The following is a 25,775-nucleotide window of genomic DNA, read 5'->3' as shown; positions in this document are numbered from 1 at the left end:
TCTCTCTGTCTCTCAAAAATAGATAAAAATAAAATGTAAAAAAATTAAAAATTAAAAAAAAAAAAAAAGAAGTAGCCTGTGTGCCTCTAGGATACTATTTTTCTAAGGAGAAATCCCCTGCGTGTTCAACCAATAAGGATTCAGATTATGACCAGGAGTTAGCATCCTAGGATGCTTCCATTCTTAGCTGAGAATTTTTGTAGGGAAGGTATTTTTATTTGTTTGTTTGTTTGTTTGTTTATTTAACATCCAAATTAGTTAGCTTATAATGCCACACTGATTTCAGGGGTAGATTCCTTTATGCCCCTTCCCCATTTAGCCCAACGCCCCCTCCCACAACCCCTCCAGTAACCCTCTGTTCTCCATATTTAAGAGTCTCTTGTGTTTTGTCCCCCTCCCTGTTTTTATATTATGTTTGCTTGTAGGGAAGGTATTTTGCCTCGTATACTGAGGAATCTTCATCACCGTTTAACGGTGGCTGAAATGCACCTGCCTTGGCCCCTTCCAGGCATGCCCCCTTAGGACGCCGACCCCTGGAAGAATTCCAGTCCTGCTCAGAAGTGCAACAGATTGGCGGCTGGTGGCCCACACTCAGTGCCGTCTGAATGCTGTAAGGGGTAACCAAGGGACCAACTGACTGATCGTACGGCTACTCTTGAAATCATGACACCGAATAAGAAGATTCACGAAGTGCAGCCAAAGCATACAATGTTTACATAATAAGTCATCTGTACCTAATAATACTAGGAGCTCACATTTATTGAGCATCTATTATGTGCCAGCCACCACCCTAAGTGTTTTTAATCTATTCACATATTTAAACCCTCTGCGGCAGACGTTCTGCTGACCCCCACAAAACTAGACCGGCATTTGGATTAAATTAAACTTTATGGTCGTGTAAAGTAAGGCAGAGCGGTCAAGGCGTCTGTCCTGGGCCACGTGGGCAGATGGTGGGAGCAGTGCTCAGCCCTGCCTGGCTTGTAGAGCCCACGCTGAACCCTGGCTGTGTGACCTTTCCAGGTATATGCAAAGGCTACAGGGGTGGGGTGCTGTGCATGGTTTCGGAAGGAGGGTACCCCATTCCTGGCATGCTGCCCAGTGGCCCTACCAGAAGTCATGCTTGCTTGATCCTGGAGGTGCAGCTCTGGGTTCTGGGGTGGGACAAAGCACAAGTCCCAGGGTCCCTCTGACTCAAACAGGAGCAAAGGCCTTGCTAAAGAGGGGTGCTGTGGGGCGCCTGGGTGGGCTCAGTCGGTGAAGCGTCCGACTTCAGATCAGGTCACAATCTCAGGGTTCATGAGTTCAAGCCCCACATCAGGCTCTCTGTTGACAGCTCAGAGCCTGGAACCGGCTTCGGATTCTGTGTCTCCCTCTCTCTCTGCCCCTCCCCTGCTTGTGCTCTCTCTCTCTCTCTCCCCCCCCCCAAATAAATAAACATCTAAAAATCTAAAAACAATAAACAAAGAGGGGTGCTGTGCTGCACCTGCTCCCTTGGGGCTGGGGGACAAAGGAGTTCCACCACCTCTGGTTCTTTGCGTTCAAGGCTACAAAAGCCTCAGTCCAACTCCCCCGGCCTCCCGCCCCCCCTCCCCGCGTCCTGGGGTCCAGTCTCAAACTGTTCTATATTCTGACTTTGTACTATAACCATTCACACCCCCGCGGCCTCCAGAGCAGGGCTCTCCCCTTTCAGCATTTGAAAGGATTTGCTATTCCGGCATTCTTCCCCTGGAAGCAACAGGTCCTGACAGGGCATGCGGTTGGAGCCTCCGCCTGCGTGCCCCAGGTGGACTGAGGCAGGCCAAGAATGAAAGGGGGAGGTGTGGGGCGGCCAGAACGCAGTCACCTGAGAAAGGAGGAATTCAAGCCCGAGTAATCCCTCGCCCCGTTCCGTGGGTGCCCCTCTCCCCACCCGCCTGGATGCTGCTGTCTGCCCTCCCGGAGCCCCACAGGCCAGGACGTGGGAGGAAGGATCCAAGCAGATGTGCAGGGCCTCCCCAGCACGCGGCTTCACGGGACACCTGCCTGCCTCTCGCTGTCCCGGTGGCCTTGTCGGCCCCCCTCCAGCCGCACCTCCACACGGCTCACCCTCGCCTCCCTCTGGCCTCTCTCCAGCCGCACTGCCGTGGGCTGTGCCGTGGCTTGCGTGGCTCTTCGGGGGTACTGCTAGGAAGGGACCAGAATGTTCCTTGCTGTTTTCTCGAACTGTTGTTCTGGAGGCCTCTTCATGCCGCAGCACTGCCTTTTCTGCCTCACTAGATCTTTCCCCTGGTTGCACATCCGGTCAGAGAGCAATTCCTTTCCCTCACACTCTCCTCGTTCCTTCGGTCATGGGCATTGCTACAGCAACTGCTATGCCTCTGTGACTGAAATTTCTAAAAATACACTCTCACATTTAACACATCCTGCCCTCCCCACCCCCCTTTCTAACAGACCTCTTCTGGACAGGGTGGGAGTTTCTCCTTGACCACGTACTGGGAGTTCTCCTCTTTCCAGTTGAACGGGACAGTGGCTTCTCTGCAAAACTGCCTCTGCTCACAGGACATGAGAGTGGCCGAGAGGACCTTTAAAAAAGGACACTGAGTCACAGCGGCGGTGGTGACGCTGTGCTGGCTCCCGGGATGTGCAGAGAGGCTCGGGGTGGCAATCGGGAGTTCTAGGCTTCTCGAGCACTGAGTTCTGGGGGGGCTGCGGGAGTCACGGAGCCCAAGGATGGCTGAGGGGGGAAGGAAAGAGATGCCCCGTGTGGAGGACAGGAGGGCAGGGCTGAGTGGGAGCCGGCAAACCCCGGCTCCACCGCCGGCTCTGGGGAAAGGGGAGCCCTCCCAGGGCCACCGGGGCTGTGCAGGGCGGGTGGGCGAGTCCCCCCCGCCCCACGGACACTGTCCTGCCGGGTCTCTGCCCTCTGCGACTGCACCTCACTTTGGAGCAGCCCGCGTGTGTCATCAAAGCCGCCAGAGCTGGAAACTCCACCAAACCCCTCCCACCGCAAACCATAATCTTGCAGGCAGACAATGAAGATAGGACAGCTATTCAGAAAAACGCGTGGCTTTGGAGGCTCAGGACATGTCCCAACTGCACCTGCAGGTTTTCCTTTCCCGGGGCCGCCGGGCCCTGGCTGTGCTGCACCTGCCGCGGGCCAGCTCCCTGCCTCTCAGTCACATACCTTGTGCTGGGCGTGCAGGCCCCGGCCTGCTCCGCATCCTGCTCTGCCCTGACGACAACACCTCCAGTCCTCGGACTTCCCGACACGCTCCGCGAGGGAGGCCGTGCCTCTGCTCTCCGACTTGGGATCTTCTGTAATAACGTGAAAAAAGAGGGACGAGCGCTAACCCCCTTCACTCTCCCGCTTGCCTCTGTTTTCTTTGAAAGAAGTCACACCAGGGAAACCTTTGCTCCTACTCAGTTCATCTTATTTTAGTTTCCGTCTCTTCCTCCTCCTTTCCAGGAGGAAACCTCCTTCTCCTGTTTTCCGGGACAACAGCAAGTCTCATTTCCCAGATGGTTTGCTCCTGGTGGGTAGGGACAATGTCCCTATCCCTTTCCCTCTCCCTGTCCCATATCCCTTTTCCATGTCCCTTTTGCTGCCCGGCATATAGTCTGCAGACATTGGGTATAGCGCCGTGCACACGTGATGCATAAATCCAGACATGATCTTCAGGGTCCTTGGAAAGAAGGAAGGTGCATCCCCTTCCTAGTAAATAATTTGACGGTAATTCCTAAGGCTGCTGTATTCTTTTCTGCATGTGCACGCATCAACATACAGTGATATTTAGAAATTCAAGGAGGACAGAAGCCTGTTTTGCCCTTAGTCAAATTTACACTATCCAATTTAAGAACACAGCATGTGGACCAAGGTGTGAGCTTGGCTAGTTGGAGCTCACATAACTTGGGTGTAAGTTCATGTTTACTCACGGGTTTCTGACTCCTGTGCATTCACACAAACCACACATCTTGGTAAGTTCTCTCTAATACGTCAGCACATTAGAGCCAGCGTAACAAACACATGAAGCCTTGAATGTCGTTAATCACGACTGTAGACGTTAACAGTATGGCGCCGATGGCCTTAGAATTCATGGTTATCTTGAGTGGATGAGAGAGAAATTCAAGACACTCTGATGTGTCTGTTAAATAGAATAAACTACCATGTGTATGTCTGTGAGTCTAAGAGAGATGTGTGTGTGTGTGTGTGTAAGTGAGTGAGTGAGTGAGGGTGTGGGTGGGTGTGTGTGCTCACAGGAGAGGTAATTTCACTAACACTAACTCCAATCATGAAAATTCCAGTGTTGGTTGCACTGAAGTTTTGTCCTAATTTCATGAGATTCGTTTCTGTAAATACATTAGATTACTAAAGATATTTTTAGAGGCATCCTTCAGCTTTCTTTAACTGGCTGAGTGGCTTGAGCAATGTCAAGCATGTGGTCAAATGCCTCTCATTTCCAGGTTGTTGATGTTCTTATTGACTCATCGCATATGAGCTCCTACTGAGAACACAAACATGTCCCGATGCAGGGCGTGTGTTCCACTGTCTAGCACATTCCAATATCAATCTATGTATTTATATCATACTTCACAGTTTACAGAATGATACCGTAGACATGATCTCATGCAATTCTTACAAAAACCCTGTGAGGTGGAGACACCAAGAGTTGGTATTATTCCCATTTTACATGAAATGTAATTTGAGTAATCCGTAGCCTGTAAATGGGTGGCATGCATATGGCTTTGCCTGGGATGACATTGTCCCACTGTAATTATGAGCATCTCCTTCCTCTCTCAGTATCTTTGGTCTGGATGACAGATAACCATGGTGGTCCCCACCAATATACACACCACCTTTCACTTATATCAGACTTTTTTTTAAATGTCTATGTATTATTTTCGAGAGAGAGAGAGAGAGAGAGAGAGAGTGTGTGTGAGAAGGGGAGGGGCGGAGGGAGAAGGGGACAGGGGATCCGAAGTGGATTCTGCACTGATAGCAGTGAGCCCGATGGGCTGGAACTCACAAACCTGAGCCGGTGGGACGCTCAACAGACTGAGTCACCCAGGCGCCCCTATTTACATCAGACATTTTAGGTTCATGCAACCTATGCAAGGCCATGTGATACCTTGTGACAATTAGACGCAGTCGGAGCTACAACACAGTGGGGCTGGGCTACAAATCCAGCTATACCTTGATTAGCCTCCTTGGGCCAGTTACTGGCACCCAGTAAGGGCCATATCATAATTGCCGGTGTTTGCCACTGACTCATAGCCTCTCATCACTGGCATCTTCTTCAGATGGACGTCTTTCTTTGGCATCACCCAAGATGGCCCAAGAAACATTCTTTGTCCTTCTCCATTTGAGGGGCCCTGCCCTTCCTCTCCTTCTGGAAGGACTTCTGTCTTTCTCCTCACAAACCAGCAATGGTCTCAGGCTCTGATTTCTCCTTCTGTTGTTCGTTGACCCTCACTTCACTTTTCCCCCTTTGCTGACCATGGAGTCACAAGGTCTGAGGGCCCGGCCACCATTCATGAACCCCATTTACCACAGGTGGACTTTGACAAGGCAAGGTCCCAGCCCAATGTCTAGATTCCTATTGGTACCAACCACAGGCACACCTTTGCATCCAAATCGGAGACTGCAACTAAAGGAAGGAAACTCCAAGGTGTTTCCGATGAGGACCGTGCCCTGGAGAGAGTTGTCAACATCTCACTTCCTGGCATGCCACATACCCAACACTTCCAGGGAGCCATGAAGGGGCACTCCGAAGACTCTTCAGGAAGCAGGGGTGCTCAGTTATTTCAAACATCAGGGGGATGTATGGCAAGAACACATACTGCTTCAGAGAAGGATCTTCAATGTTAGAACTAAATGCGGCCTGAGTCTTGGCTTTGTTCTTTACCAGGGTAGGACGTGGAGAGAGTTTCTTGATTTTCTTAAACTCCTATTTCCTCAATCTGCAGGATAAAGAAGTAACTGATGTTTATGTTTACCTCTTAGGACGGTTGTGAGAAATGAGTGAGATAGTAAATGTAGAGTGCTTATCATAATACCTGGAACAAAAGTGCTCATTGGATTTTTGTATAATGTGTTATTGAGATTGCCAGGACGGTTTTATCCCACTTGCCCACTATATTGCATTTCTGAAGGACTCATTAAGGAAGACTTGACCAAATGGTTTTAATTACTCTTCGGGAGTGCTTTGGGCTTTGGAGCTAATCACTCCTACCAGGAGGTGGTGACTCAAGCTCTCAATGTCTCTCGTAAGGGAGAACTTGTAAATTCCTCTGCTTCCTTCCAAGCCATTGGCCATCTTCAGGCTCACTGTTGCCCGGCTCTTGGCTGAGGTATGGCCTCGGTCCACATGAAGACTCTGGAGACAGGGACAGGAGATGGGAAGGTGCACCTCGGGTGAAGGGGAGGACAGCCTGTATTTCACCCAATTTATTCAAATGCCCTTTAAGCTGACAAGCTTCTCACCCAGGGAACTCTCTGTGAGTCTGGCTGGGGCCACATAATAGGAGTAGTGTGGAGCTCAACAGGCAGGAGGGAGGTAAAAATAAACAAGAGGATGTGTGTCTTAGGGGGAGGAATATTTTCTTGACGGATTAGGTAGGAGGCAGGAGGTACACAGAAAGCCACAAATTACCAATGATGGAACTGTGAGCTGTTAACCGCTGCTCAGGTTAATGGCACTCTGATAAAGACGTTTCAAGTGTGGAAGCATGCAGCAAATTTCCTGCCTTTTTTCCCCCCTCGTTTGAAACTGAGCAAGTTTCCTTGAGAAGATATCTCATGAGAAGGGGACGTTGATTTGCTTGGTATGTATTTTGGCTTCTCCTTCAGGAGTAACTGAGACTGGAAAACACTTAAAGAGATCGTCTGCTTCACCCTAACAGAGAACATGGTCACTGAATCAGGAAAGACACATGTATCGTTTCTCCCTCTTTTTGAAATATTACCAGCCAGTCCTCAAGACTTGCTAAAGTGTAAGTAGCGTATGCATAGGTTAAGTTTCTATTTCATTACAGATTGTTTATAATAATCTCTGCGTGTCAAATGCAGTGGCCATCCTTTCTTGGCCACACCAAGTGAGAATTACCATCCGCTCTGGATGACTGTGCAAGACTTGGGGTGGCGGGGATGGAATCCTGCGAGGGAACGGACACAGATTAAATGCAGTCAGCAAAATTGGGCAGTCCAAGGAGCTGTTCCGTGTAGCCTTTCTCAGACACGGCTGTCCCCACAGTTTCGAAGTATATTTCATTCTAAGTCCCTCTAACCACGTCCTCTAATTAAAAATGACATAACTTTTGGGGGGAGGGGTGGAGAAGGGCAGGAGAGGGGCCGTCACTGTGCTTCCAAGGAGTGAAGGGGATGACACAACACGGCTGTCGCAGGCACGAGTGAGGTGACGGCAGGGTAACCCAACTCGCGCTGTGTTCACCCTCGCAAGGTGGGAACCTGGTGAACGCTGTGGATGACTTTATGCAAGCAATTGCAGGCTTGGCTTCTTAGCAAGTGCGATCTTGTACACAAAGCTATCTGCAGGTTAAGAATGCGGGACTACCAGTTTTCGGGGGTAGTTTCTAAATCCTGTAGTCTGAGACATGTGCTTGATTGTTTCCCAAACAGACTCTCTGCACGCTGTGAGCGAGGCAGCGTGTCTGTCCCACCGGGGCCCGGCTGGCTTTCTGCTGGTCACCCGAGGGCAGTGGGAGAAGGGAAGCCAACGTTCCGAGGAGCCGGTGGGAGGAAGGCTACGTTCGGTCCTCCAACTCCAACTGCTCATCCACGGTGCCGCCCCAGCCACCCAGAGGCAGGCAGAATGGGGTGGGGTGAAGTCAGGGCAAGCCGGCAGCAGGCAGGCAAGGCCCGGAGGAGGCCGCCGAGCTCGGAGCGAGAGGAAAGAGGCTGTTTCCTCAAAGGTGCTCCGTGTCCTCGGATGGCCCTGCTATCGAGCTGGGAGGATGGTCAGTGTGAAGATCATTTATGAGTTGTCGCAGCAGGACAAGTGAGAGAACCCGGAAATCCAGACACAGGCACAGACGGAAATGATTTCGGCGGACACGAGGCGGAACAGCGTAGGGGGTGTGGTCTGTAGTATTCGGGGCGGGGCGGGGGCGGGGCGAGGGCGGGGCGCTCTCACACGGAGCTCGCGAGTCAGTACAGTCAAGTGCTGACGGCATCTTAAGTTCCACCGAAATTACTCGGGCGTTTCTAAAAAGGCCTTTTCCGGGGCGCCTGGGTGGCTCCGTCGGTCGGGCCTCCGACTTCGGCTCGGGTGGTGATCTCACACTCCGTGAGTTCCAGCCCCGCGCCGGGCTCTGTGCGGACGGCTCGGAGCCCGCTTGGGATTCTCTGTCTCCCCCATCTCTCTGCCCCTCCCTGCTCGTGCTGTCTCTGTCTCAAAAATAAATAAAAAAACATTTTAAAAAATAATAAAATTTTAAAAAGGCTTTTCCAGTTTTAAATAATGTCGAGTAACGAAATAGGGTCATTCACACGGAAGTCACTTTTTATACAATCTACAGTACCAATTTCAGGTGCAGGTGTAGAAGACTAGTTCCCTAAATGATAACTCAAAACCATGGTCAATCATGGTCCACAACATCCGCGAAGACGTTAAAAGGAGGTGCACCCCAGAGAAGCGAACCGGGCAGCGCGGGCACCAGGCACGGCAGAAACCCCAAAGCCAGGCCCCTAACCCAACATTCGCTTTTACACACGTACCCCGAGTAAGCCCGCACTGATGCATGTGAAGAGATTTATTTATGAGGACAGTTCACTTTGGAAATTAATTGTAAAAAAAAAAACAAAAACAAAAAAAACCCAACCAACCAACCAACAAAACGTGGGAACAACCAAAATGTCAGTGACGGGGAGGAGCTTAATCAAGTCTGTTGTGATGGACCAGGTGGTCATGGCACGTCAGGCTGTAGGCAAATAGAAGTCGACCTGAGAAAATGCCATGAGCAGGAGGTCCATCAAAAAAGAGCTTAACAAAGGGCATTTTCAACGTGATCATCTAAAAAAAATCTACAGGTCTACTCTGGGCAAAAGTATAGCTATACTTACAAATGCCTTCAGAAAGCCTGAAAGAATGTATACCGGAGTATTCATGAATATTTTATTTTTTAATTTCCTAAACTTCTGAAATGGTCTTCAGCGAACCTCTCTTACTTCATAATCAGAAAACCACAATTTTTACAAAATCAAAGCGCTGTGCGTTCCACTGTTTACAGCTACTCAAGGCAGGAAAATGGTGTCGAGGTCCATCTACGTAAGAATCTAAAATTTTAAGAAAATACATAGGCGGTAAAACACCTTTTATTTCATGGAATCACTTACTCCATTTATTTGTATCAGTCCTTTTTTTTTTTTTAACACAAGGTACTCTTTTGCTTAAACTTAATACGTATGTTAACGAAAGGGATTTGATGTCTCAAGTAGGCTCTGAGTGTTTATCTGTGGACGGAGGGGATAGCTGCAGATCTGCACGCTCTCAGCTGCCTGCACGCATGTGAGAAGGGGGTGAACGGCAGCTACCGGAACCTAAGCGGGCCCCATCTTTCTCAAGCTGCGCCCAGTGCCTACAGGCACCTGCTGGACGGTAGGAGGCCGAGGAAGCAGCTTTGCCTTCGGGAGTTCACGGCTGGAAGGAGGAGATGCGACGCGCTCCCTGTTAAGGGGTGCGCGAGGGGATGCCAAAGGTGGGGGCCTGACACCGAGGCACTCCCAGGTGGGGCGAGGGGGGCAAGGGATGGGGCTGAAGCGGAGAGGCAGAGGGATCCAGCGCAGAGAGGGGACTTCACAACCGGCCGCAATGCGTGAGGAGCCTCGGGGTGACCCCAGAGATGGACCGAAAGCTGTGGCCGCATCACGCGTTATGTCCAGAAACAGCCCTCTCTTCCCCCTCCGCTCACCAAGAGTCTGGATTCATCTTGCAGCACTTTGCACTCTTCCCTCCACGCTGGTGACTGCCTACCCGTTCTATTCAGGCGACTGTCCTCACCGCTGTGCCAGACACAAATATGGGTTGCGGGGATCCCTGCCTTCAAGATGCTCACTGTCTCCAAGGCTGTTGTGGCGAAGCCTCAAGCAATAATAGGCATCATGCTGAAGTAGGTCCCATGCCACTTTCAGCTCTCGGAATGTCCCTCCAGGCCTAGCGGAAAGGTGTGGAAACGCTAACTGCCATTACCCTTTCCTTCTTTTGATGTGGTCTTGATTTACCGCCCCAAGGGAAATTCAGTAGTCTCACTGATTTTTCAGTGTATACCCAGCCATCTTTCTGACATGACGAGTATCTGCCTCTGCATGATTGTATAATCGATTTGTTTCACGACAGTTCAATGGAGAGTCTACGTGATAAGATATCTGGCAATGTTAAATTGCCAAACGCACACTCAGAATGGGGCTTCTTGTCTCCCATTTGTTCATTTGCATCTTCCACCAAGGTTGGATGACACCTGTTGGTGAGTCCCCTCCCCCGCCCCAAACACACGACTCAACATCATCTTTCTGAGCTAAGCAGGAGAAATAAACAATACGTATGCGCCTCCTTTTTTACTCACTCGAGACAACACAGACATTTAGGTATTTATATATCATTGAATTCATTCGGATCTTTAAAAACTTGGGCTTCAAATTCCATCTCGCTCTGTAAAAAAAAAAGTGCTCAAATTAGCACAGACTTCCAAAAAGGTAAGGAAAGCAAAACGTTCCGTATGTCTCCTTCATGTTTGAAGAGCTACAAGATAACTGAAGAAGAGTGGGGACCAGGAACTTGTGACACTCGTGCACTTTCCACTCACGGGCAGGGACAGTGTCCTGTTCCAACATGACACTCGGTCTGGGGCCACAAAGATGAGCAAAGGGGCATGACGCAGCTCTCGAGGAGCCTCCAGCCTGGTGGCCAGGTGGCCACAAACGGAGCTTAATTCATGGCGGGGACGGTGTCAGAGGGTGACTACATGGGGGCTCTGGAGTCCAGGAGGCCTTGTGATGTCACAGCCAGGCTGCGGCCGGAGCCGAGCAGCTGCACTGAGAGCTGGGGTGGGGAAGGGATGTGGGCCAGCAGGACAAGAAACCAAGAGCCCTGCGCTTGGGACCTACTAACAAGTAGGGTGTTGTGACCTCAGCAAGAGCAGTTTTAGGAACGGGCTGAAGAAACCGCGGTAGTGTGGGTCACAAATATAGACCGTTCTCTCACGACGTTTGACTGTAAGGAAGAAAGCCATTGGACAGGAAATAGAAGTACATGTGGGATTAAAGTCCTCCCTTCCTTCCTCTGCCTTTTCCTTTTTCCCTCCCTGTTTCCTTCCCTTCCCCTCCCCCCCGCCCTTCCCCTTCCCTTCCCCCTTCCCTTCCCTTATCTCTCTCTCTCTCTCACCATTTTTCAGATCAGGCTAAATTTAAATTCTGAAGGGCAAAATTTTGTAGTGAGGTAAGAGGTTGAAGATGTAGGGTAAAGAGAAAGGCCAGTGATAAAGTACTTCCTGAGGAGATGGAAAGAGGCAGATCTAGAACTCACTATTGGGCACTCCTGAGATCCATCCATCCATCCATCCATCCTCTCAGCATTTACTAAGCACCTACTGTATACCATGTGCTACACATGGTATATGGGGAAATATGGTGGAAAAAAAAAGACTAAGTTCCTGCCCTCAGGGAACTTCTACCCATGTTTCGAGACAGACAAGAAGTACATGAGTAGATAAATACATTCTATGTGGTGATAAGAACTACAAAGCAAAAAGGGGCAGTGGTAGGGGGCGGAGGGGATGGAGTAGTTAAGAGGGTGGATGGCATCTGCGCAGAGACTGAGTGAAGTAAGCATCTGAGACATGCTGAGGTCTGGGCACAGGACACTCAGAAAGAAGCTACAGCAAGTGCAGAGGCACCTTCTGTAGGGAGAACAGGTAGGTGGCTGCTCCAGGGGCAGGAATCTTCCATTGGGAAGGTAGTAGGAGACCATGGTTTGGAGAGAGACATAGGGGCCACCGAACAGGCATCAGAACACACTGGGGATTTCAAGCAAGAGAGAGGCACGACAGCATTTGTGTTTTCAAATACACTGGCTGTTACAGAGCATAGTTTGTGGGGGGCAACATCAGAAGCAAGAAAGCCAATGATATAGGCTGAGTGTCAGGGTGGCAGCTTGATTTAGGTTGGCAATCACACACATGTGGAGAGGCTATACTCAAGGCCATATTTTGTTCATTTTTAAGAGAGAGAGAGAGAGAGAGAGAGAGGCAGAGAGCAAGGGGGACAGAGGATCCGAAGTGGGCTCCACACTGACAGCAGTGAGCCTGATGCGGGGCTCAAACTCAAAAACCGCAAGATCGTGACCTGAGCTGGTGCCATGAACTGACCATGAAGGTGCCCCAAGGACATATTTTGAAGTAGGAGCTGCTATAAGAGGGAAATTAAAGGTGACTTAGGTTTTTGACTGAAACTGAGTGCAGAGCCATGTCATTTACTGAGGTAGGGAAGATGGGAGAGAAGTGATTTTTAGAGGAAAACCAAGAGTTCATTGAGATTATCTACTGGACATGTTGAATAGGCAGCTGGATAAAACAACCAGAGATTGGGGAAGCGGGTATATGGTAATATTTATATATCACGTCACTCCACCTGCTTAAAATCTTCCAATGAATCCTCATGAGCTTCAAGACAAAATCCAAGCTCTAAGCGCCATAGGACTTGGCTCTCCTATGCATGTCTAGCGTCAACATGAGTCTCATACTACACTGAATGCTCTTCTAACACAGTCCTTCTTTCTGTCCCGTCTTCCCCTCCCATGCGTGTGTCTTGCTTAGACTGCTCTTCTCCATTTGGACCTTGCTAACTATTGTGGCCTTAAAACCCAGCTGAGCCTTCCTTGTGCCACCAGCCATTCACCAGTGATTCCATCCAGCTGGATTAGATGCCCCCGACCACCGCGGCACTCTCCGGCACATATCTCTGTGGACTGGAGCACCAGGGCGCCCAGGGTACTCCGTAACTGGTGACTGACCTGGGGCAACTCGCCAAAACTCTCTGATGCTCATTTTCTTCATCTGTAAAATGAGGATAATAATACTACCTCCTTCATAGCATTGTTGGGGGGATTAAATGAGGTAATAAACATCGCCTGACATAGATGAAACACTTAACAAGTCAGCATTATTATAGTAATACTTATCACACTGTTGTGTAATTGGTTTCATGCTGGCTTTTCCCAGGAAAATATTAGACCTTGAGTGCAGACATGGAACCTTTCATCTGTGTTTCTGAAGTACATTATGCTTCAATAATTGTTTCTTACCTGAATGAATGAGTTAATGAATGGGAAAAATGGCATTAGGCTAAAACGATACTATGAGATGAACCAGCAGGTGGGCTTTCCCTACTTAGAAGCTATTCCTCGTGGGTGAATATAATTCATCTGATCCTTCACTCACCAAACCTACAAGTCCTGGGTTGTTGACTCTCCGTTATGTATTGGTCACTGTTCAGTGAAAGCGATATTACCTTTGGATCAGGTAGACATGGTCCGAAAGCTTCTAGTAGAAGGGTCTCTTCCCTCACAGCCTGTTCATAATCTGAGAAAGACAGCTTCCCATCATGATCATGGTCCTGGGGGGTGACCAGCCACACATCAGTCGACATGAAAAATGCTTACTGCAAACACAGACTGTCTTTTGTTGGAGAAAGGATAGGATAGGAGAAAGGTGATGGGAAAATGAGAGACTAAATAATGAAATTGAAAAGAACTTTCAATATTATAGTAAAAAAGAGCAACAATGTAAGTGTTTCATTTTACCAAGCAGGAAACTGACAGTTACTATAATTTGAGTTCTAGTGCCTTACCCCATATCTGGCCTGTAAATTTCAATATAAAATCCTAAATTTCCCACATTTACCATTTTTTTAAGAGTTATTTCAACCAAATCTTTAATTCCTTCATCAGGGTCTTCTTCAGACGGCTGTTTGAGAAGGCTGTTCTTTAACATATGGAACATCTCCTCCTTTGAAATGAATCCATCACCATTCAAATCAAACACCTCAAAGCAATCTTTTAAAAAAAACAACCAGTTATGAATCTGATACTCTCACTAAGGGAAATTGTGCTCTTATACAGTTTTCATGGCCAACATCTGTATTGTGGATGTTCATGTCAACCCCGCAGGCTGTAGGGCAATCTGCTTTTCATAGTAAATGCTTCATGGACGCTTGCTGTATATAGTGAACGACCCTTAGAAAATGAGTCCTTACACTCATTCGGCTGTGAACAAGCACGCCAAGGAACAATGACCTGAGCTCTTGGAAAAACTGACTGAAATATGATCCTTAAGCAGAGTTCATCAGCATGAATTAAGAATGAATTAAGAATCAGAAGACTTGAACCAACGTTCACTACTTCTGTGGTTAACAGCTCAGGTAAATATGTAAAATACTTAACACCTTGATACATAACTGCATACGCACACAGTCAGCATGGATAGTATATGCTTATGCAGGTTTGCTCGGCATGAACGACTCCCCAGGACCTCTTGGTTTTCCTCTTTATTAATTTTTTTCAACCTTTATCATTGACTTAAACTCGCTCTGTAAAAGAGGCTACGGGGGATTCAAACTAACCAACCAAAAGACAGACCTTTTCACTGGCAGATTTGGAAGACGGGAGGTAAGTTCTTTAGATGTGTTAATCCTAATGTCCAAAGCAATAGAATAACCTGAAATCTTACATTTCATTTTTTCTTCCAGAGTTCCTCGAAGAAATACTGATAATCCAGAAATCCACTCTGATACGTTTACACAGCCGTCGTTGTCCTTATCAAAACCTCGGAATACTGACAGAGGAGACAAGTACAACATTACAGCTGTGCTGCATTTTCTTTTCTCAGAAGTACGTTTACACTGGTGCCACTCACTTCTAAAATTGAGACAGAATTCAGGATTGGATGGTCCAACGTTCTCACTCGACAAAGGGGAGAACTAAGACATAACATTGGGAACTCTTTTATTTAAACTTTGACACTTTCCCTTCGTATTTTGTGGGAACAAAGTAAATTCTGAGCATCTAAATATATTAATCAATAATTATTAACATATGAATAGACTAGTATATTAAACATGCTGGTATATTAGCACAAAATACATTATTTTATATTTTTCTTACTTAAGAAAAGTAATGCCATTACATGATACAGAAGACTATAACTTAATTTTTGTTGAAATACTTTTGATGATGCAAAGTTTGTATGTCCTTTTAAAACTATTATTTTCATCATTATGTTTACTAAGTAGAAATAGAACTATTTGAGGCTTTCAGATATAAAGTAAGGAAAACCTAATTATTCAAGATAGACTTCTTTTAAATACACAGAATAGAGAGGGTAGAATCTCCTTCCCTATGATCCTCCCCTATGCATATACAAATCAATTTTTTATATTTAAGTGAAATTGGGAATTCAGAACATTAAGCTTCCTACCAAGGAATATATCCAAACTCCAAACTTTTTTTTTCCAGTTATGGCTAGATGTAGCCCATTTGAATATTGTGTCTTCTTACCTCTGTCCATAATCATGTCATCTGTCATTCCAAATGTCATGTGTAAGATGTTTCGAAATGCATTACGATCTAGTCCAGTGACCATACCTTGCCGCTCTGTTACATCTCCCACCATGTTATAAAAAAGATTTATAAGACATTGCACTTCAAATTTATTAACTGTGAAAAAGTAAAATTAAAATGTAATAAAAATGCATTTTAATCTTTAATTTCTAACTTAAACTTTACATTAATGAGTTTATAAACAACATCAAGGCCATCAAATACTCAGTTTTCAACAGACGACTATTCTGTTTTAAGATTCATGACACTTAAATTAATAGTGGGTGGCCACTACAGAGGATTCCCCATTAAAATAAGAGAAACAGCCTTCCCACCGAATAAGACTTGAATATTAAACAGATGTACACTCAGTCACGTTTAGGAAGAAAAGAATATTAGCCAAGTTACCTGAAGAACGATTGTGGGGTTGGATCCTGAACTTTAAAGGCAGTAGAGGTGCAATTGAAAGTAAGCAAGGTAATGTTTAAGAATGGTCACTTTCCCCCAGCATTTTGATTATACGCATTTATGGAATCACTTAACTTTTCCCTGGGAATAGATACCAGACTCCTGAACACCAGGCAATAATTTTCACTTCCCATCAGCTTTGGTGAAATCATTAAGCCAGATTTTGGACATCAGAATCACCTATTTTCCAATTCAGAAGCATTTAACCATCTTCTAGCACCCATCATGGTCCTTGTTATATGTGAAAATCAACACACAAGGATTCAGTAGTATCGTGGCGGAAGGGGAATTTTTATTTAAAATAGATACACAGACATGTACACTGGCCCAGGCACATCATTGCATGAAGGGTGTTTATAAACCCTGAGCTAATTATTTGTGTTCCAATTCTCATTTGACGTACGTAGGTGGAAGTGATTACCTGGCATTAAGAACATAAAAGGGAGTTTAAATATGAAGTATAGGTGGGGGAGGAGAAAGATTTTATGTCAGAACAAAACAAAATTATGACTTGTTTTAAAAATCAAGGATGAAACCTGTGTGAATATAAAGGAAGAGAGTAGGTAGGATTGGAGAAATCACACCTCATCCTGCAAGTCAAGACAGGATTGAATGTGATTATCTGGTTTTGGGTACCACAATTTAGGAGGAACATTGAATATTAGGGGAAATTAAAGATTTGGTAAAAAAAAAAAAAAGTGATTAAATAGGGGGCGCCTGGGTGGCTTAGTCGGCTAAGGGTCCAGCTTCAGCTCAGGTCATGATCCCGTGCTCCGTGTGTTCGAGCCCCTCATCGGGCTCTGTGCTGACAGCTCAGCGCCTGGAGCCTGCTTCAGATTCTGTGTCTCCCTCTCTTTACCTCTCCCCTGCTCACGTTCTGTTCTCCTCTGTCCCTCAAAAATGAATAAATGTTAAAATAAATTTCTTTTAAAATGGGTTAAATAGTAGAAAACAATATAATGGTTATAATTTTAAAAAGAGCTATCATGGGGCATCTGGGTGACTTAGTCAGTTAAGCATTTGACTCGTGATTTAGGCTCAGGTCATGATCTCATGGTTTGTGAGTTTGAGCCCTGTGTGCGCCTCTATGCTGAGAGCGCGAGCCTGCTTGGGATTCTCACTCTCTCTTTCCCTCTTCCTGCCTCTCTCTCTCTCTCTCTCTCAAAATACATAAATAAATTTAAGAGAAAGAGAGCAGTTAGTTGCTATAGAAAATAGCATACCAGTTCTTCAAAAAAACATTAAACATAGATATTAAACTAGGTCACCCAGTGACTCCACTGCTGGGTATATGCTTAAAAGAACTGAAAGCAAGCACACAGGTGCTTGTACATCAATGTTCATAACAATGTAATTCACAAGAGCCAAAAGGTGAAGGCAAACCAAGTGACCATCGAGGGATAAATGGATAAATAAAATGGAGCGTATGCATATAATGGAATATTATTCAGTCTTGAAAAGGAAGTAAATTTTGACACAGGCTACAACGTAGATGAAACTTGATGACATTCCGCTGAGTGAGAGAAGTCCGATACAAAAGGACAAATATTGTATTATTTCACTCATATGATGCACCTAGAGTGGTGCAATTCAGATATGGAGAGTAGAATGGCGGCTGCCAGGGGCTGGTGGAAGGGGAAATGAGGAGAGACAGTTTAGTGGGTACAGTTTCAGCTGAGAAAGATGAAAAAGTTCTGGAGATGGACGGTGGTAATGGCTGCACAATGATGTGAATGCATTTCATGCCACAGAATCGTACACTTAAAATGGTAAATTTGATGTTACATATATTCAACCACACACACACACACACACACACACACACACACACACCCCTCTAAAAATAAAGGAACTGTTAGCGGCTGAAGAAGAAAAGCCTGCATAGGGGCGCCTGGGTGACTCAGTCGGTTGGTTAAGTGTCCCACTTCGGTTCAGGTCACGATTTCAGGGTTGGTGGCTTTGAGCCCCGCATCAGGCTCTGTGCTGACAGCTCAGAGCCTGGAACTTGCTTTGTGTTCTGTGTCTCCCTCTCTCTCTGCCCCTTCCCCACTCAAGCTCTGTCTCTCTGTCAAAAACAAATAAACGTGAAAAAAAAAAAAAAAGGAAAAGCCTGCACGAAGAATGATATTCATGTATATGAAATGTTAGTAGAGTGGATGTTGATTAGCCATTTTTCCATTTGTGCCTGAAATAAAAATTAAAGAATATTACCTTAATTTATTACCCAAAAGATCCAAGATTGGCCATAAGAAAGTCTTTCTTGCTGCAATGTTTCTTAAATTCTAGAATGAAATACTAAATGAAACCAAGGGAAATTCAAGAATTGATTTTCATCTCTTTGGATTGGCCTACATGTGCTCTGCACATCATATTTGTAGAATGGGAGGTTAGCTGGGCAATCACTTAAGATATTTTTTTCTCTGATTCTGCAGAATTTTTCCATTTCACCCTGGTAGGATTATCGTCTGGCAAGTAAAAGAAAATCTGACTTTAGGGGAAAGGTTCTCTGTTTCAAACAATGTTTTAATGATAATGTCCATGACTTGTAACTATCTGTATAGAATTGAACTAGTCATCATCTAGGTTTTTCAGGCCCACTTTAAAAATTTTATGTAAGGACAAAAGGAAAAAGAGTTGGCTGTTTTACCTGCCAGGTTTTCACTTGCCTTTTAATACATCCACCTTTTGACTGTTCACAGTACACTGTAAACTTACTGAACAGGGACGAAATCAAATTCAGCATTGTGGATAGCAGTCACTGCATTGTTTATTCACAATGTTCACTGGATGTTTTAAGATCTGTTTTTTTTTCCCCTTGAAATGGAATTATTTTGAGAAAAACAACAACAGGACAAAACTCTCACCAGGTTATAATAACGATAATAATCCCTTACGTTATAGGATGGCTTTTTTACTAAGAAGCTTCAGATGTTTATACACACCCTAACTTTTAGCTACAGTGACACTCCACTAAAGGGAGCTGTATTTAGATACTAAGTACAACCAGAAGACACCAGATCCTAAATCTCTAGGACTGCATTATACCTTTTTGTTCCTCCTTTGCACAATGGGGGTGGTCCTGGGATTATGGCTTCTCCTATTTTCTCAAGTGGCCATTAGTTTTGCAACCAGCAAAACAATTTGTAAGCTTGTGCATCAGACGTATCTTTCTCATTGCATACCATCTCGTAGCTTCCGTGCCTCCTCACCCAAGTACAGTTCTGGATACAATTCTAAAGTTGCCTGTGAAACTCTAGGACCGTGTTTTGGAATGTGTGATTGGAGCAGACCTCTTCAATAAGTGCTCATTTTGTCGCCTGCAGTCTCCTTTACCTGGCAACCCCAGCAGCAACTGCAAAGTCTAAGTCTGGAGCCGGGAGCAGGTTCTTGACTGTGTGTTTAGCTTTGCAGAGCTCTTTGGTTTCCAGACACACTTCCTTGCTCTGAGGTACAAGTTTTTGTGACACTCAACTCATCTTTCCTATGGATGTTCAGCTATCGATAACCGTTTTTCCCTGATGGATTTCCTGGTAAGTTTCCAGAACTTGGATCCTGCCAGTTTACTTGCTCTAGAAAGAGCTAGGTGGGAATGCAAACTGGTGCAGCCTCTCTGGAAAACAGTGTGGACCTTCCTCAAAAAGTTAAAAACAGATCTACCCTATGACCCGGCAATAGCACTGCTAGGAATTTACCCAAGGGATACAGGAGTGCTGATGCATAGGGGCACTTGTACCCCAATGTTTATAGCAGCACTTTCAACAATAGCCAATTATGGAAAGAGCCTAAATGTCTATCAGCTGATGAATGGATAAAGAAGTTGTGGCTTATATACACAATGGAATACTAGTTGGCAACAAGGAAGAATGAAATCCAGCCATTTGCAACAACATGGATGGAACTGGCGGGTATTATGCTAAGTGAAACAAGTCAGGCAGAGAAAGACAGATACCGTATGTTTTCACTCCTGTGGATCCGGAGAAACTTAACAGAAGACCATGGGGGAGGGGAAGGGGAAAAAAAGAGTTAGAGAGGGAGGGAGCCAAACCATAAGAGACTCTTAAAAACTGAGAATAAACTGAGAGTTGAAGGGGGGTGGAGGGAGGGGAAAGTAGGGGGTGGAGGGAGGGGAAAGTGGGTGATGAGCACTGAGGAGGGCACCTGTTGGGATGAGCACTGGGTGTTGTCTGGAAACCAACTGGACAATAAATTTCATATTATAAAAGATAAATAAAAAATACAAAGAGCTAGAAAGCAGGTGCATGCTGGCTGCTCTAGTTTTCTTGAACCTGGTGGGTTTCAGTACCTATTTTATACATGTGTCTGAGGCGAAAAGCACACGTGTCCTGCCAGTATATACGTAACAGTTCTACAATGGACAGGCAAGTTCAGAAGAGAGTTTGGGAAGCAAGTGAGTGCCTACACGGGGGTGTAGTGCCAGACGCCCGGATACCTGCGTACTGGTCCTTAAGTCATGGGCAAGCGTGGGTAGGCGGCTCGAGGTAGCCCCGGGGATTCCCTTCCAGACTTCTCCTGAGGGCACGGAAAGTGGGGCTCCACGGGCATTCAGACTGGAGCCCGAAAGCGGGCCGAGCCGCGGACACTAGTGCCGGGCTGGACCTGCGCCCTGGCCAGGAGCTCTGCTCGCCCGGCACTCGCTCCATTCTTACTTACAGTGCTTGCAATTTTTAGTTAAGGTGTCGGTCAGCTTCTGCAGCTTCTTGCGGTTCATGCCGGGCGCTCGGGAATCGGGCCGCGGCGGCTGTCGGGGGGCGCGAGGTCCCCGGGCCCCGGGGCAGCTGGGCCGGCTCGCCCCCGCCGGGCGCGCGCGCGCGGCCCTAACACACGCCGTGGCCATGGCAACGCCCGGACCGGCTGCCGATTGGCTCCCGGCGCGCGCGGGGTGCGTGCGCGGTCCCAACGCGCACCGTGGCCATGGCAACGGCCGGACGCCGCCTGTTGGCCCCGGGGCTGGGCGCGTTGGCCCCTCCCGGGCCCCGGCCGGGGCAGTTGGAGGGTCTGCTGTTTGCCGGCGTCGGAGTTTTAGCCCTGTCGCTGTCCTTTGGGCCCACAGCCCCTTGGAGGGACTGCACTGCGAGTCCCCAAGGTCTGAAAGTATGCTGTGCACGCGGCCAGAAGGGGTGTTCGGGATGGGGCGCGTGGCACCAAGCGAGGCTTCAGATCTTCGGGGAGATCTGGGGGAGCTGGGAGGAGCCTCAGGAATTAGCAGGTGTGTTAGCCCGACGAGCGTTTTCGGGGTGTAGGACGGTGAGGAGCCTGCCCTTAAAGCTGAGCCCCTCTTTTTGGTTGTCAGTCTTTTTGCTGTGATGCCCGGAGGGAGCCTGGAACAAGGTAGCTTCACAATTTTGGTAATGTTGCTGGGAGCAAAAGTAGTTGGGAATAGTTCTCCCACCCTCCTTCATTCTTGGAGGCGGGGGTGGAGGCTGTCGGTGGAATCTGGAAAAAGCCTCGGGCAGCGTTTCAGCTAGTGAAAGAGGCAGCCTCCCAAACAGGTTGACAACTGCCACTTGGCTGTGGGGTAAAACCCAACCTTGCTTTTCTGAAAAATATCCCAGTAAAATCGGTCCTTTACTTATTTGAAAGACAGGTTCTGTGTCCTTCAATGTGGGAGGATTTTCTGCTCTTAATCACAGATGGGACACCCTCTTGGAATTCAGACAGCAATAAAATGGGTTAGCTCAGCCAGGAGCACAAAACCTACAGTATTCTCCAGTCTGTCTCCTGGTTTTACAGCAGAGGGGAAAATGCCTTTGAAAACAAATTATTTCATAGTATACATAATGTCATTGTCGGGCTGAAAGCGGAAAAATTCTGCCAACCATGAGTAACAATCCAGAATGAAATGGTTCCAGGGTTGAAGTCTCTGATTTCCTCTCCTTGTTTCATTTGTTTATCAAATGAAGAACCTGGAGGCTGTTTAAAACCAGAGTCAAGGGTGCTTGGTGAAGGCAGGGACTGGGTTATCTTAAAGCAAGTTCTCTGAGAACAGTTAACCAATATGAAATGATAGTAATTGTGAGTTTGCAACAGTTCTGTGGTTAAATAGCATTCCTATATGTCCTCTTGTCTAGCAGCTGTGACACTTTTTTTTTTTAAGTTTATTTATTTTGGAACAGGGGAAGGGCAGAGAGAGGGAGAGAGAGAATCCCAAGCAGGTTCTGCTCTGTCAGCACAGAGCCTGACGCAGGGCTTGATTCCATGAACTGTGAGCTCATGACCTGAGCTGAAATCAAGAGGTGGTCGCTTGACCGACTGAGCCGCCCAGGTGCCCCCAGCTGTGATGCTTCTGATCAGATTGTAGAGAACAAATGGAGAGGACTGGACATATTCTAATTACACTTACCTGTGAAACACTTGTGGCTTTTGTTAGATGACAGAATTGTAGCAAATATTTCATTTACAGAGATCATTGCAGTATTCATTTTAAAAGACAAGGGTCAGTAGGGATGAAGGGAATCCGTGGGCCCCACCTGTGTTGTGTTGGTAGGTCTATTAAAAACTACCTATGAGGTGTTCTGATCAGACTCCCTGCTGGCCCATCTTGGGAGCGGGCCTCCATCAGTGGGGAGAACGTTGATGGGCATGTCCAGATGTGTTTCTGCAGACATCATACACTGAGAGCTTGTTGGTGAGCATCTACGGTTGAGCTGATCACTTCTTTCTTCACAAGCTTCAGGCTTAGGACCATCTTCCCTTAAGGCCGAAAGTCTGGTGTAAGGACAATACCACAGGAGGTTGAGATTAAAAGAGCCCAATCTGTTCTGCCAGGCAAAAAGTTTTTAACCTGCGAAGAAACCTTTGTGAGGCACTCTTCTCCCGTATGTCCCCCTCCCCAAGTTCTTTTCATCCATGCTGTTCTTTTAGTGAAAAATTTCCCACGGCATTATTATGTGAAACTTCTCTAAGACAGTGGGCAGGGTATTTGTTAGGAGAGTGTTTTGTCAGCATATTGGAAATCTTCGGTGCGTTCATTACGTTCTTGTGACGTTTTTGAATGTAATCTTTTTAGACTTTAGGGACAAGCTGTAGGCCTGATAAGACTCAGTTAATCACATGTCAAAGCAAATTGAAATTCCTATTTGTAGTTTTTAGTTGCTTGTGTTGAGTAGACACAGGATCACTTTCCCCCTCATGGCCTTTTTCAGAGTAAGGCAATTAAACCTGAACGGTTACTTCATATCAAGTCGATCGATAATAGAATAATAAAAAAAACTGCATTTAATCTGTGCACACATTTGTCCGCACATGACCAGATCACAGAACTTTCCAAAATTCGACTTTGAGATGGATGCTTTTGTAAATAAAAAAGTACATTACAGTGACTATCAATGCTGTAAATGTTTCCTTTAATTTTGTGTGCAAAACAGTCTTCCCTTTGACTCACAATTAATTGGAACTTTGCCATGATAAATAACCTGAACCTTGAATTGATGAAAGCCTTTTACTTCACGTGGACCTTTTATGATGAAGGCTTTTGGAAGCTGTTCAGGAAATGACATCATAGAATTGATTTCCAAATAAATTACAAATCTATTATGAAATTACCTTAATGTAAGAAAAATATAAAGGTCAGTTATCTACATAATTTAAATTCAATTTTACCCGTTTCATTATGTAGAGAGAATGATGAGAAATTCAGAGGTGACTTTAACGAACTGTTTGGGTGGTTGAATCTCCACTACTGTCTCCTGCCACTTTGTCTTTACTGCTATGATCTGTGACCAGCTGCCTTCAATACCTCCAACCACCCAGCTCTCTGCCCCAGGATTTCTGCACATTCCTCACCCATCTCCAAAGGCAACTCCCTTCAAAGAGCTTTTGACTTCACTGTGTAAAGTGAATCCCTCTCTACCCCAGGACCATTCTCTGCCTCGGGACCATTTTCTTTCTAGCACTTGCTACAGTGAGTGATTACTTTCTTTCTCTGATCTCTCCTCCCCACTAGACTGTAAATGACGTAATCTCTCTCTCTTCCTATATTCATGTCTATTTTTGTCTCTGGATTTCTAGATCTATCATCTTTCTGTCTATATCTCTGCAGTTTGGCCACACAGTCCATGTTATGTTGTCTGTATTAAGGGAGGGGGTGTGAGAATTTGCCTGAGTGGGGGATGAACCCTGAGTTTCCCCGCAACACCCCATCAAGAAGAGCCCCTTTGAAGGGATAGCAGGGCCTTTAAAGAGGGCTACGTAGTAAAGAAAACTTCTCCCAAAATACATTTGTATTCACTGGTGTTAACACATTTCTAGCTAGCATTTTTTAAAAACACACAGTCAAGTGACTTGTGGGTAATGCAAATGCCTAAGGTTTACTAAGGATAGGATTCTTATCTTCTTCTATGACATTGTAAATTAGATGTGGCACATGATAAGTAATTGCAACAGCAATAATGTCATCAGGTTGAATAAGGAAGCTGTTTCTCTACACCCGGTAGAGCCGACCAAGAAATCCCAAGGGACCTGCCATGCTCCTTACTGAGTGCTGGGTCGTGGGTGCCCAGAGCTAGGTCATGGTGGCTGTGCTATTTACAAAAGCACAACAGGGACAGTAGATACTCCTTCCCAGGGGATCCTAGAGTGCCAGGTACCATCCTGGAACAAATCACGGCCCCCTGCAGCTGTCACACACCTCCCATGCAGAAAAGGGCCACGCTTATTCTCCCAGACCACACCCGGCACTGCCTGGCCCTGTGAGCCAGTGCCGACCACAAAATGACCGGAACCAGTCCAAATATTTGAGACCACATTCTCTACCTCTGTTGCTCTTGATCACTCCGGGAGAGAAGGAAGCTCCCAGAATTGCCTATGTCTAAACAATCTTACCCCCATCACACTCTCTTTCTTAGCCTAGGTCTCTAACCCCTCTGACCCGTCCTCAACAAATTGCTTCTTGACTGTGAACATTCATCTTACACAACCCGTCGATCGGTACACAGAGCCTTTTCTCCTTGGAAGTCTGCTTCTTTTGTAGACACCCCACAGAACAGGCTGCCCATGGTCTCGTGCCCACTTGCTCACAGCCGGAAGGAAGCCAGTCCCGTTGACCCACATCATCTCTTCCTTACTGGATCGCTCTTTCCTTTCTCTTCATAGGCCTTTTCAGAAAGTGCAGGCTGCGCCCCCTTCCTTGCTGTGCACCTCCTGCCTCATCCATTGGCTCTCCCATCCATTGGCTGTCCCAACCAGCCCCTGCATTAGCCTGCTGTCTTCCATCGCGAGCTTCTCAAAGCCATCCACACGGCTGCCAGGAGGATTTGCACTGATCCAACTGTGTCTTCCTTCTGCTCCGTGACTTCTCAGGTCCTATAAGAAGACCATGTCCACACCCAAATAGTACAGTTTCCACAGGTCTCCAACATCTGGCCTCTGCCTTCTATGTAAGCCTTTCTCTGACCAATCCCTATGTATTTAATGTCTGGAGCTTTAGCCGCCATCTTATACCATGAGGTTCCCTGGAAGCTTGGGGCCACTCAGAGTGGAAGGGCAAACTAGAAGGGGCTGTGTCTCTTAATGCTGCAGGCACTCCTGAACAGGAATGTACAATTAGATTTTATCTCATTTATCCCATTTATATTTGGGGGTTTGCAATTACTTTCAGTCATACCTCATCCTACAAACATAGTCTTTAAAATAATAAAGTTGGACTTCTTTTCATCTAAAGATTCTTCTGGCTTTGAGATTCTTAAAGACAAAAATAAAATTTGA

At 46.5% G+C, this 25,775-nt stretch overlaps 2 protein-coding genes across 5 annotated transcripts in view; one reads left to right on the top strand and one right to left on the bottom strand.

The window, feature by feature from the left end:
• Positions 1-20,878, bottom strand: part of CLXN (calaxin) — a 23,313-nt gene extending 2,435 nt beyond the window's left edge. Inside the window, exons 1-8 of one of the 4 annotated variants that reach the window (XR_008292633.1) lie at positions 20,724-20,878; positions 15,543-15,701; positions 14,716-14,820; positions 13,891-14,042; positions 13,499-13,603; positions 10,558-10,643; positions 5,713-5,937; positions 3,164-3,294 (exon numbers count right to left, since the gene is read on the bottom strand). Coding sequence is in view for 3 of the 4 variants with exons in the window: in XM_053208266.1 (XP_053064241.1) it covers positions 10,584-10,643; positions 13,499-13,603; positions 13,891-14,042; positions 14,716-14,820; positions 15,543-15,701; positions 20,724-20,781 (639 nt within the window). In the remaining variant the exon portion in view is untranslated. Of the gene's footprint in view, positions 1-3,163; positions 3,295-5,655; positions 5,938-9,305; positions 10,644-13,498; positions 13,604-13,890; positions 14,043-14,715; positions 14,821-15,542; positions 15,702-20,723 lie in introns of those variants that run through there. The other 3 variants (XM_053208266.1, XM_053208267.1, XM_027042815.2) reach the window with 3 other exon arrangements.
• LOC113594693 (uncharacterized) lies at positions 20,780-25,775 on the top strand. The gene is made up of 3 exons (XM_053208224.1): positions 20,780-21,279; positions 22,594-22,698; positions 25,164-25,775. The coding sequence occupies exons 1-3, from the start codon at positions 20,780-20,782 to the stop codon at positions 25,360-25,362; spliced, it is 804 nt and encodes a 267-aa protein (XP_053064199.1). The 3' UTR covers positions 25,363-25,775.

The sequence above is a fragment of the Acinonyx jubatus genome, chromosome F2 (assembly GCF_027475565.1).
Source record: "Acinonyx jubatus isolate Ajub_Pintada_27869175 chromosome F2, VMU_Ajub_asm_v1.0, whole genome shotgun sequence".
Lineage (NCBI taxonomy): Eukaryota > Metazoa > Chordata > Mammalia > Carnivora > Felidae > Acinonyx > Acinonyx jubatus.
The sequence above is the reverse complement of the archived record's forward strand: the minus strand, read 5'-3'. Positions and strand labels throughout refer to the sequence as shown.

Excerpts from the sequence above, each read along its gene's own strand:
- LOC113594693 (XM_053208224.1), top strand. The coding sequence starts at position 20,780 with ATGCCGGGCGCTCGGGAATCGGGCCGCGGCGGCTGTCGGGGGGCGCGA. Across the intron at positions 21,280-22,593 it reads GGAGCCTCAGGAATTAGCAG|ACTCCCTGCTGGCCCATCTT; the intron begins GTGTGTTAGCCC and ends TGTTCTGATCAG. Across the intron at positions 22,699-25,163 it reads CATACACTGAGAGCTTGTTG|GCCTTTTCAGAAAGTGCAGG; the intron begins GTGAGCATCTAC and ends TTCTCTTCATAG.